Source organism: Protobothrops mucrosquamatus, unplaced genomic scaffold (assembly GCF_001527695.2).
Source record: "Protobothrops mucrosquamatus isolate PMUCROS unplaced genomic scaffold, P.Mucros_1.0 scaffold_73, whole genome shotgun sequence".
Lineage (NCBI taxonomy): Eukaryota > Metazoa > Chordata > Lepidosauria > Squamata > Viperidae > Protobothrops > Protobothrops mucrosquamatus.
In genome coordinates, this window is record NW_015386149.1 from 132,930 (window position 1) to 145,125 (window position 12,196).

General features: G+C 38.8%; 1 protein-coding gene across 1 annotated transcript in view; it reads right to left on the reverse strand.

Annotated features, from left to right (window-relative positions):
* Positions 1-12,196, reverse strand: part of FAP (fibroblast activation protein alpha) — a 79,007-nt gene that overhangs the window by 49,286 nt on the left and 17,525 nt on the right. Inside the window, exons 9-16 of the mRNA XM_015813745.1 lie at positions 10,611-10,765; positions 8,414-8,517; positions 7,508-7,643; positions 5,698-5,742; positions 5,168-5,272; positions 5,002-5,072; positions 2,257-2,310; positions 1,333-1,457 (exon numbers count right to left, since the gene is read on the reverse strand). Coding sequence (XP_015669231.1) covers positions 1,333-1,457; positions 2,257-2,310; positions 5,002-5,072; positions 5,168-5,272; positions 5,698-5,742; positions 7,508-7,643; positions 8,414-8,517; positions 10,611-10,765 — 795 coding nt within the window. The remainder of the gene's footprint in view (positions 1-1,332; positions 1,458-2,256; positions 2,311-5,001; positions 5,073-5,167; positions 5,273-5,697; positions 5,743-7,507; positions 7,644-8,413; positions 8,518-10,610; positions 10,766-12,196) is intronic.

The window sequence follows — 12,196 nt, forward strand, 5'->3', positions numbered from 1 at the left end:
AACACATTCCCTGTGTGATACAGCCTTGGCACAGATGGATGATGTAAGTGATTATTTGTGTTTGCATTTTGCTAGTGATATAGTCATTATTTGCAATGCTTGTACACCTTGTACAAAGTACAAATATATGAGAAAAACTGTAGAGCAACTATTTTCTCCCTAATATGATCTGAGGAAAATGTGCATTGCTATCCAAATGTCAGTTTCATTCATCCATACCAGTCAATATGTATACACCCAGATTTCCCTCTTTAAATGTAATTCTATTTTATAATTTATTTTATTTTTACTTTGGTTTCGATTTTAAATACACTAACAAGCAAAGAAACCTGTCTCCCCAGCTAATACTTTCAACCCGGAAGCGAATTAAATGGTGTCTCTGACACGAATGGGATGGGAGCAAAGAAACTACTTCTTTAAGTTTATTTATTTTAGGAAACTATCTAAGCCACAGCATTGGTCTGACAGAGCCTTTCTTGATTCTATAAACTCAGAGCCCAATTGCAGAACCCTTGCACAGGGCAAAAAATGTTCTAGGATCAATTTCTAGGAGTTCAAGTTCCAGAGCAGTGGAGAAAAGCTCCTGTCTGAAACTATGGATAGATGCTGCCTCTCGTTCTCATTCTCATGATTTGATGGTTCCACATTCTCATGGCATAAGCCAGTTTCCTACATTCCAAAATGTTAAATGTTATCATGTTAAAACCGACTCATTCATGTAATCAATAGGTGTGGTCTTAATTTGTGTTACAGTTTGTTTCAAAGCATGAAAGATAATGCTGCAAGGTCATGCTTTCAGAGTCTTTGCCATTTCATAACTAGAAAGTGACATAGATAATTTATAACCCTTAAATGCATTATTATAAATTTCCAAATGATTAGACTATACATTAAATTACCTTTATTTTATTTTATAAAAGAAATATGTATGTATGTGCGTGTGTGTGTATATATATGTGTGTATATACGGTATGTACGTACGATTACTATTCTACCCACTAGGCCTAATCCAGAGAGGGAATCCAACTCTAAATTCAGGATTCCAAATAATAAAACCATCTATCCGGAAGGGGGAAATTATTCACCCGTGACAAGCCAATTGTAAACAATCCCCACCCACACCTCCCCTAGCAACTGTAACATCTGGATGGTACTTTCTGTATTCACATGCATAAGTTAAGCATCATGATATTCACTGGGGCTTACTCCCAGATAAGTGTACCTAATATTGTACACATTCATTTACTGCTATTAAATTGCTCTGAAGTAGGAATAGTCCATTTTGGCTTGAATTAACTATTAGGATTTTATTTACCCGCAAATTTGACATACCATAACACATTATTGCATAATAGTTGGCGTTATCACTGAATCTTGCTGCATAATACTGGCATCTTTCTTTTCGTAAATTGCAAGTAATGCACTGCTTTGTTGTAGGGTTTCTTCCAATATTAATTCTGTAAAAGAGGCAGATTTAGAGAAAAAAAATCAATCTATATCTAGAACAGAGTTCCCCAATCCTTCTGACTTTGTGGATCAACGCGGGGGCAGGGGGAGAGTGGATGGTTCTGTGTGAGAGGCAGGCAAGCAGCATGTGTTCATGTGCGGGCAGCTCCATTTGCGTGAGCGGGAGGCATGTGAGCCTGCTGCTTGCGCAAATGGAGCACGCATGCATATGCTTGCCTGCTGCTCGCGCAAGAGGAGAGGCACATCTGTGTGCTAACTCACCGGTTCGGGCAGCCCGGTTTTGAACAGCTAATGGCCCGATAGTGGGCCATGGCCTGGGGATTGGGGACCCCTGATCTAGAAAGGTGTTCCCAATCTCTATCAGTCTTTTCTGATGTTTCCTTACTATAGGGAATGTGGATTTGGGATATGATGTTCATGTGGACTAGTATGTTAAAAGCTTCTCTCTTTTTTTACCAAAATATACTGCTCAAAAAAATAAAGGGAACATTTTACCATGGAACTGAAGGGGTTTGCGTTCCCTTTATTTTTGTGAGCAGTATATAATCACTTTATTTGGAGTACTGGCCAGTATGCCTCCAATATGTCTAATATTACAGTATTAGATTCACCTTAATTCTCTTTATGTATAAGAAATATGGAATAGTGATTATTCCTTGCAATTATGACCCAAAGTAACTACATAGTTTTGATGAAGTTGGTGAATTGTACTCACTAACTTGAAGTACTTTTTACTTTTTTACACTTAATAGTAATGTTTCTATTGCAGAAGTTTTCATAGCAACTTACTTGTAAATGTTTCTTCTTCCTGGGTAACCTTCAAATTCATTGCTTGAATAAAATCTGGAAGGCAACATCCATTAGCAAATAAATTATGCATTCATTATGGAATGAAATTATAAAATGTTACTTATTATGAAGGATTCGTAAGAAAATACTCAAAGAACATGAAAAGTTCCAGCCAGTCAGCAAATTCCCCTTCTTCCTAGATTCTTGTTTTTCCCAAAGCATTAGCCATTGTTGCCTACTAAGTGAGGTTTGATTTACTTTCCTGCACAATTCTTTTGTTTTCTTGTAAAACTTTGGATTTGTCAGCCCTTTGAAGTAGACAGGTTAGGAAACAGACACTGTAAGAACAAGGATGTAATAACAGAATTTTGAAAGCCTAATAGAGATTCTTGGTCCTCCTTTTCCTCTGATATCAAAGAGAATCAAGGCAGGGAAATCTTGAATTCTTTCTCACCCTTTCCTTCCTGTCAGACTAAGCTGGTGCTTAACCAACAGCTGCTGAATTCCTTCTTCAAGGCTACCTCCATATTCCTGTACAGCAGCGGTTCTCAACCTATGGGTCGCGACCTCATTTGGGGTCGATCGACCATTTCACGGGGGTCGCCAAGCAAGGCTGTCCGCCATTTTTTCCCCTTTTCCAGCGGGTGCCTTACCTCCCTTGAGCTGGGTCAGCTGGTGGTCAGCCTGCTCCATCTCTGCCGCTTGCCAGCTATGCCTCGGCCGGCGCAGGGGGCGTAACCACACATGCGCAGCGCTCCCGGGCAGGGAAAGTCCTCGACTTACGACCGGTTGGGTAGTCCTCGACTTACGACCGGTTTAGTCCTCGACTTACAACCGGTTTAGTCCTCGACGTACGACCGGTTTAGTCCTCGACTTACGACCGGTTGGGGGTCGCGGCATTAAAAAGGTTGAGAACCACTGCTGTACAGGATTCCCTGAAGCTGCTACCTTCATTTTTTTGTGTGAGAGGTATCATTTGGCTATGTAAAAGATCCACATTCAGAAAATAAGTTTGCTATAAATATTTTATTAGGCTATTGGAGAAATGGACAATGGATTTTTCCAGAAACCCTAGAAGCTGTCTGCTGTTTTTGAAATCTGTACCTTGTTTTTTGGCTCTGATACAGAGGAAGAAACTAAATGCACTATTTCATTTCATTTTATTTTTTTGCAATGTTTACAGAAAAAGGGAGCTTGGAAATCTCTCTCTTTTCCAGTATATATGAAGAACATTTGCAGGAATTGGGCATGTCTAGTTTGATGAAAAGAAGGATTAGGGGTGATAGGATAGTAGTATTCCAATATCTAAGGGGCTGCCACAAAGAAGAGGGAGTCAAGCTATTCTCCAAAACACCTGAGGCCAGGACAAGAAGCAAGAAACTGATCAAAGAGAGAAGCAACCTAGAACTAAGGAGAAACTTCCTGACAGTTAGAACAATTAATCAATGGAGTGACTTGCCTCCAGAAGTTGTGGGGCTTCAACACTGGAGAGATTGGACAATAATTTGTCTGAAATGTTACGGAGTTTCCTGCTTGAGCAGAGGGTTAGACTTGAAGACCTCTAAGGTCCCTTCCAACTCAGTTATTCTGTTATTTTTGCATGTAATACATGTATGCATGTTTCTTTTTAAGGGAAATAATTACACTGCTCGTAAAGTTATTTTATGCCATTGAACAATCCAATATATAATTATTCAAAAATAAATGTTGCTGTATTATTTTGGGCATATACACATACACAGACATCTGTATTATGAATTCCTATTCATTCAGAGACAAATTTAGGTTTCTATATTACACTCGACCATGGCTTGATTTATCAGTTTTCCAAATAAGCCAATATCGGCTGAATCTTGCTAAGTCAGAAGCTAAGGCTAAGATCAAATAACTGAGGTCTCTCTGCTTTAGTTTTTAACTAGATCAATATAATAATAATAATAATAATAATAATAATAATAATAATAATAATAATAATAATAATAATAATAATAATAATAATAATAATAATAATAATAATAATAAAAAGTTGGAAGGGACTTTGGAGGTCATCTAGTCCAACTCCCTGCTCAGGCAGGAAACCCTATACCATTTCAGATAAATGGCTGTCCAGTCTCTTCTTAAAAACTTCCAGTGTTGGAGCATTCACCACTTCTGGAGGCAGGTTGTTCCACTGGTTAATTGTTCTAACTGTCAGGAAGTTTCTCCTTAGTTCTAGGTTGCTTCTCTCCTTGATTAGCGAGCCTTCATGGCATGGAGCTCCACATCCTTCTCCGAAAGTCTTGTTTTCTACAAAAACTGATTACAAAAAAAAAAAAGGAGAAAAATGGGGCTGGGTTTCATTCAGTAAACAGTGGGACAATTTGATTATTGCTTCTTTATAGATGCTTTGTGTTCAAAGTCACATGGGCTTCCCAATAGATTGAAATTCGCTATTATGCCCGAATGAGTAAACAATGCAGAGCAAAGTAATACAACATATAATAGTGTTTATATTCTTGATTAAGATTCTATTAGACGCTTCTAGTCATGTCCAATGTTTATGACTGGATGCACAAGTTCAGGGAGGGGGAAATTCCATAATTGTTGAGGGGAATCCATTGTAACTAGTCATAGGGAATGACTCTCCAAGACCTTTAAAAATGGGGTTCAGCTGCAAGGCTAATGGAAAAATCATTCTTGCATTCTTGCATATAATTTTCATTGACAGGTAACATAACCAACATACTGTGGATATGGGATACTTACATTGCATCATCTGTTACTCTATAAATATATATGGCCTCCCACTCACCACTGGTGATCTGGATTGCCTTTTCCTACAAAAACAACATATTTAAAGTCATATACTTCATTCCGCAGCACATCTCTTGCAACATAGGTGAACTTTAGATTAATTCTTTGGTTGACCTACCACTGAGTCTTTGATGTAATGAATGTGTTTATAACCATTCTGGTCGCTAAAAATTTTATAGTATGATATGGCATCTGAAGTAAAATAGGGTGCTGAAACAAAGAACTGAGAGACAATAATAAACTGTAGGTGAAACAGAAATTAAAATTTTTGAGAAGTGAATGAAAATTAGGCAAACTATAGTAAATATATTTTATACTACATATTTTACTGTATAAAACTTTACTATTTTATGTATTTATTAAAAATTTACTATTTACTAAATATATTTTACTATATTTGCTATAGTAAAGCTTTCTGACGTTACTATTTTTTCCCCTACCCCATTGTGGAACATATTTCATACTGCAGTGAAATCACATTCATTAAGGATTTACAATGTAACCAACATTTTTACTTGAAGGTAAGACCCAGCAGGTTCTCAAAATGATAATGATGTCTATGGCATCCCCCTCCCCAAAATAAATTAAATCGAAAAAAACAAATAAACAATGATAACACCAAAAGGGGAAAGAGCATAGAAGCCATACTCCACCAGTCCATCCTGTATGGCTCTCTTCTATGTGTTGCCGATTCTGTCAAATCAAAGAAAGTAACAAGGTTGAGATGTAAAACAGAAATCTGACATATTAATGCTATAGAATTTTCAATCAGACAGAAAAATGAGAAAATGAGGACCTATCAAACACAGGTTACTTTCTCAGTAATTATTTGTAGCATCCTCTAATGCCATCATTGTATCAGCACAGCAATGGTCATTGGATAGCAAATCTTTGCGCTTAATACCAGAATATTCAATGATAGTCTAAAAGCATCTTATGAACAATTCACTTTCCAAATATTTTAACAAAGCTTTCAAAGCAAAACTTTAGGTTACGGATGCCTCTTCCTTTGAAGTATTTCTTTGTAAAATTCATTTCATTAGACTAAATTAAAATATTTAATATATTTACCTATATAGTATGGCTGTAATATTATCATTTTTTAGACTTCTTATTATCTTTTTTACCCCTATTATTATTATTATTATTATTATTATTATTATTATTATTATTATTATTATTATTATTTTACTTCATGTATACTGTGTGCTTTTGTATTAGACACAGATTCCTTGTGTGTTTAATCACACTTGGCCAAATAAAGTATTCAATTCAATTCAATAAACTCAAATGATAGATGCACAAACTTTTGTAGGATTCTGTAAGAATCTTGTTTAGAAACTTGACAGAGTGTAGCATGATTTATCAAGGTTGCAAGAATCTGGATGAGCATTAGATGGCAGCAAAAAATTCCAACCTTACTGCCATTGAGTGTTCATGCAGAATTTTTAACCCAGATATGGTAGCCTTGAGCAAGGTGACTATTTAAACTTGTATTCAATTTTTATTTATTGGGTGCATTTGCTGATTTGGTGATTTTTAGTATGAAGTTTAGAATCCTCTCTGGATTTGCAGAAAGTATTTCTTATCGTTATTTGCCCACTGCAGCTTTATTATCTCCTAGTATATGAGAGAGTCCACATTGTTTACGCTTTATTACTTCCGGTTTAATCGGAAAACAAAGTATGAAATGGAAATTTATTCCCCTGAGATCTTTTCAGCAAACATAGCTTAATGGAGTTCTCCCATCTGTTCGCACTCCTGTTAACTAACCATTGGTGTGCAGAGTGATACGGTAAAAGCACTTTATAAACAGAAGATAATAGTGGTTTTATCCTCATCTTCCCTTAGGTGAGAACATGCTGAGGCATGCTATTTTTACTGCATTTTGGATCTTCTAGGGCAAAGTTGCTGATCATTTTGGCTCTCTATCACAACTTTTCAGAGGGACAATCTTAAGATGAAATACCTATGTTTTTCATACAGCAACTTGAACTCTAATACTTATTCACACATCATGATAAGACCTAATATGGTTGATTTGAGTTTGGCGTGACCATACTGCTTATAGTTTGTAGCCAATAATATACGACTTAATATGTTTATAAACCAGGCCGCTAAGGATCAGCAGAGCTGCAGTCAAAGGTCAAAATGAAACAGAGGAGAAAAGGCTGTAATAGGGATGAGTAAAAACCAGCTCCATGTTCTCACCATTAATAGGTACTAGCAATATTCTTTCTGGGATCAGATATTCACACGAGACAACTTAGGATCCCACCTTAATTTGAAAGCAATCTTTTTCTCTTTCCTTTTGCACAGTAACTATCCAGTTACAATGAGCGTTTACCAAATTGTTCACTGATAGAGTTTTTACTTTAAATCTTACAATGAGCGTTTACCAAATTGTTCGCTGATAAGAGTTTTTACTTTAAATCTTAGCTTGATGGAAAAATACTACCTCTGGGCAATCCCAAGATCTGGAGTGGTAATTGTAGTCACAGATTGCTGACAGGGAGAAGTTCTGGATTCTTTTCAGCCACTGCACACAGATTCTGTCATCTCTTGCCCAGGTAATCCATGTGACATAGTGATCGCTAAAGAAAAAGGGAAAAGAAGGGAGTCAGTGAGTATAGGAAAAAGACAAGAAGGAAACATACTATTGCATTAATAATATATCTATGACAGGTAAACCAGATTAATAATGTAGATATGATAGACCAGTGGTTCTCAACCTGTGGGTCAGGACCCCATTTGGGGTCGATCGACCATTTCACGGGGGTCGCCAAGCAAGGCTGTCCGCCATTTTTTTTGTCCGCCATTTTTTTTGTCCGCCATTTTTTCCCCTTTTCCGGCGGGTGCCTTACCTCCCTTGGGCTGGGCCAGCTGGTGGTCGGCCTGCTCCGTCTCTGCCGCTTGCCAGCTATGCCTCGGCCGGCGCAGGGGGCGGAACCACGCATGTGCGGTGCTCCCAGGCAGGGAAAGTCCTCGACTTACGACCGGTTGGGTAGTCCTCGACTTACGACCGGTTTAGTCCTCGACTTACGACCGGTTTAGTCCTCAACTTACGACTGGTTTAGTCCTCGACTTACGACCGGTTGGGGTCACGGCATTAAAAAGGTTGAGAACCACTGTGATAGACCATTAAAGCACCCCCCAAATTCTTTGAACAAGTGAACCAGGCTCCTTAGCTCAGCACTCTTGTATTGCTATAACCAAGTGGTTGAAATGGTTTCTAACCTTAATAAGAATTACATTTTATATAGAAAGCAACGTTTCCGGGAAAAATTTCCAAAGTCAAATCATTGAAAACAATTACTATCTGTTGGGGAAAAAAGAGGAAACGATGATTTTAAGAAAATATTACCTTGCTGCTATGACTGGTGGTGCAAGTATTTCCTTCGGTCCAAAATCTCTAGGATTTGTAGTATCTATAATCAACACTCTAACAGTTGGGTTTTTAGCTCCAGCCTTCAAGGAAAAGTAGCAACAAAGTGATTAAGCTAACTTCTAATAACTTTAATTATAGTATTTAAATAAAAGAACTAAGTAAAGTTCTATAGCAGTGATGGCAAACCTTTTAGAGACTGAGTGCCCAAACTGCAACCTAAATCCCACTTATTTATCTCCGGGTGCCAGGTGGGCGTGGCCCACTGGGTGGTCGTAGCAGATTGGGTGGGTGTGGCCAAGATGGGCGTGGTCACCTCAATGTTCCTCATGGGGAGGGACGCCTGTGGGGGGTGGGCAGGGTTGGGGAAGATCCAGGGGGTCTCTGGCAGGTGGGGCGGTAGACAGGAAGCTCATCCTATGGGGTGAAGTGAGGCAGGGCGGGGGTGCCATTGCCATGGGGCAAGACAAGGGCCTGGGTGGCTGCTGCCTGACACCATCAGCCCCCACACACAGAGGCCAGCGAGTGCATGGGGGCTGACGGTGTCCATCAGCAGCCACAGCCTGCCGGCCCCTCGACCGGTGCATTCTGGGGCTCCACAGCCCGCCACCAGCAGTTCAAAGAAGCCACCTCTGAGCTGGATGGCTGGCCAACAGCTGAGGAGGCGATGCAGTGGGTCGTGCCCGGGAAAAGGAGAGCATGCGAGGCCAGGAGGGATGGGACGGGGGGAGGGAAACCAGCCGTGCTGGGATGCATCTGGCCATGTGGGACCTCGGTGAGTTAGCAGGCAGCTGGTTGAAGAGGGACAGTTGCCATCTCCAGGGCATGGCGCGCATGCCCACGGAGAGGGCTCTGAGTGCCGCCTCTGGCACGTGTGCCATAGGTTCGCCACCACTGTTCTATAGATTAAAGTTATTTTATTCATTTCAGGCACACATAGGGTCCTTTCCATTTCCAGACAATTTTGAATCCTGGTGAAAATGCATCTTACCTAGAAATTTATTTTGAGAAGTTCACAGTAGACTGGCACTCATTAACCCAGCCAGTTGTAAACACTAAACATATAAACATTATAATCTCAAGGGAGAAGTCTTCTACTCCATTGCCTTCAAAAGTATCAGAAGATGTTTAAGATCTGCTACCTCAGATTCTATCCTCTTCCTTCTAGGTCAGCTGCCACCTTGAACATTACTAAGTATTTTCAATAGGAGGTATATGTGAAGGCAGTGGTGGGATTCAAATATGTGAACTGTGTGGATGCCACTTCCAGAAGTCCATTCTGGGCCTGGGCAACAAAAAATTAGCTACCGGTTCTGCCGAAGTGGTGTGAACCGGCTGAACCCCACCACTGTGTGAAGGGAAATGATTAGGCCTTTCAGAATGTTACTGTAGTACCTTGGTACTCAGTTCCTTTGAAACTCATTGAATTTGAAACTCATACTCAACACATTTTGACATAAAAATTTGTCCCAGTACTCATCTTTTGTTTGGTATTCAACATACAAGCTAGACCATATCAGTGTTGGCTGCCTTGTGACTCATACATTATACCTTATTGGGAAAATTTGTTTGGTACTCATTGTTTTTGGTATTCATCGCACCTCCTGGAACCAATTAATGATAGTACCCAGTTACCACTGTATTCTAATAATACAGGATACACAAGCTGGATTTCTATTTAGGATAAACATAAGCTACTCTTATCGCTGTCCTAAAGGTTGTATTTATTTTAGATTTGTATTGGTTTTTTTCCACCAAAAGCTACAAGCAGAGGCTCATGACATTATGACAGCACCAAAGGGAGAACTCTTCCCATTCTGTTTTCATTTTGGAGGGGTAGGGGGTTATGTTTTATAGGTGCATTAAACTAACTGCAAAGGTAATGCATCTATTTTATTTCATTTTCTACAGAAAACAAGCAGGAATCACATTTTACAATTTGCTGGTTGGCTGTCATACTTCAGGAATGTGATCTTGAGTGGGGGAAGCTATAGGATTGAGACTCTTGGGCTTCAAGTCACCCACTCCCTTTTAAAAAGCTTTTCAATTATACTACTTAGTGGGTTTTTTTTTAAAAAAAGTCAGTAGTTACATTTGATTTAGCTATTTAATGTTCGAATATACAACAGAGCCGAGTTTAATGCTAAAAGGAAAATAAATAAACAAGCACATCTACCTTTGGATATGGAAGAGTTATTTTTCTAGGATATTGATTCTTGCCATAATATGAATATTCAATAGCTGGTATTTCAGTATCATTGAACTCTATGTATGCTATGTTCTTGCCATTTGGTGACCACCACAGAGCATATTTTGTTGCAAGCATTTCTTCTAAAAGAAACCACGTTAAAGGACATTGTTGTTTGGTTGCAAAATTGTACAATATACTACAGGATGTAGTGCTATCTTTAAAACCATGCCAGTATTTTGAACTACCTCCATAACTGTAAAACCATTAATCTGACAGATCACCAGGCAGTTTTGGGGTAGTTGAGGAAGAGAAAGCAGAATCACAGAGAAGTAACTATGAAATGCTGGAAAGGGAGAAAAATCATAGCAGAGAACTATCAGCTCATTTGTGGGAAAGCTGGTCAAAAGCCAAAACCTAACAGTTGTCTTAGAATGGTTGGACAGATTTGAGGGCAAGAAGTGAACAGTTTTTCATTTTTTGTGTGTCTTCTAATCCAGGTGAATATCGATCTAAAGATGTAAATAACCCAGAATAAAATGATTTCACTGAACTGCTTCACAGAAATGAAGGCTGGCATCCAATTAATAAGCACAGGGGGAATAAATAGCACAAAAGTGCCTTGGTTGTAATCACACTTTCCAGAGGGCTATAAATGGGAAAATATCTCTCTTTTCTTCTAGGTGTTTGTGGCTCATGATTGTGTTACAAGTGCCATAGATAATGCACATATTCATTCTCATGAGTTCAATGAGCAATAACAATATTCTGAATAGCTCTCACCATGTGGTGCCTTGCTGATGGAAGTGTAGATCTTATCCTAGTTTCACTAAGGGTTATTTATTTATTTATTTTGGTCTTTATTGTCAGATTTCCTGGGGAAGCAAGTTACAGTAAGACCATAATTCTTCATCTTTACAATTTCTTGTTGAATTTATATGAATTCACTAACTGTGTCACATCTTACCTCCATCTTTGCACACAGATATTGAGTGGTGGGGGAAGGGGAGGGAAATTCATTGATTTTATATATGATCAAAACTGAATTTACACTTTCCAAACTAATACGTAATATGGAACAAAAGTATATTGATACATACATGCACACACACACACATACACAAATGGTGTATGAATTTTCATTCAGATTCTTTTAACTTAAAAAGCTCCAACCAAGTTAAGCCTTTCTTGTGTCTAGGAAGGTCTCTCCAATCTCCATTCCTAGAAACTCTTAGAGATTAGGCTTGGTCCAAGGCCACTAGTTGCTGATTCCTAAAACAGTTACTTTGTTCAGTAATCTAACATGTTAACTTTCAAAACATACTGAGTAGGGTCAGCCCTTGGCCCTACATAGACTCAAAAGGAATGAGGTGAAGCAGGGATTCTCTTTGAAGAAAGGAATGCTCCCCCATGTCTATAATGGGATTGTTCCAGGCGACTTCTTGTCTCATAAGAGGATACTTTTTGCAAGGAGCCATGAAAAAGAAATAATCTCCTCTCCCTTCCAAGAATGGAAGCAAGCAATGAGTAGAGTTCTACCTACTTCAGGCCTGGAGCTATTCCACTGATTTCTC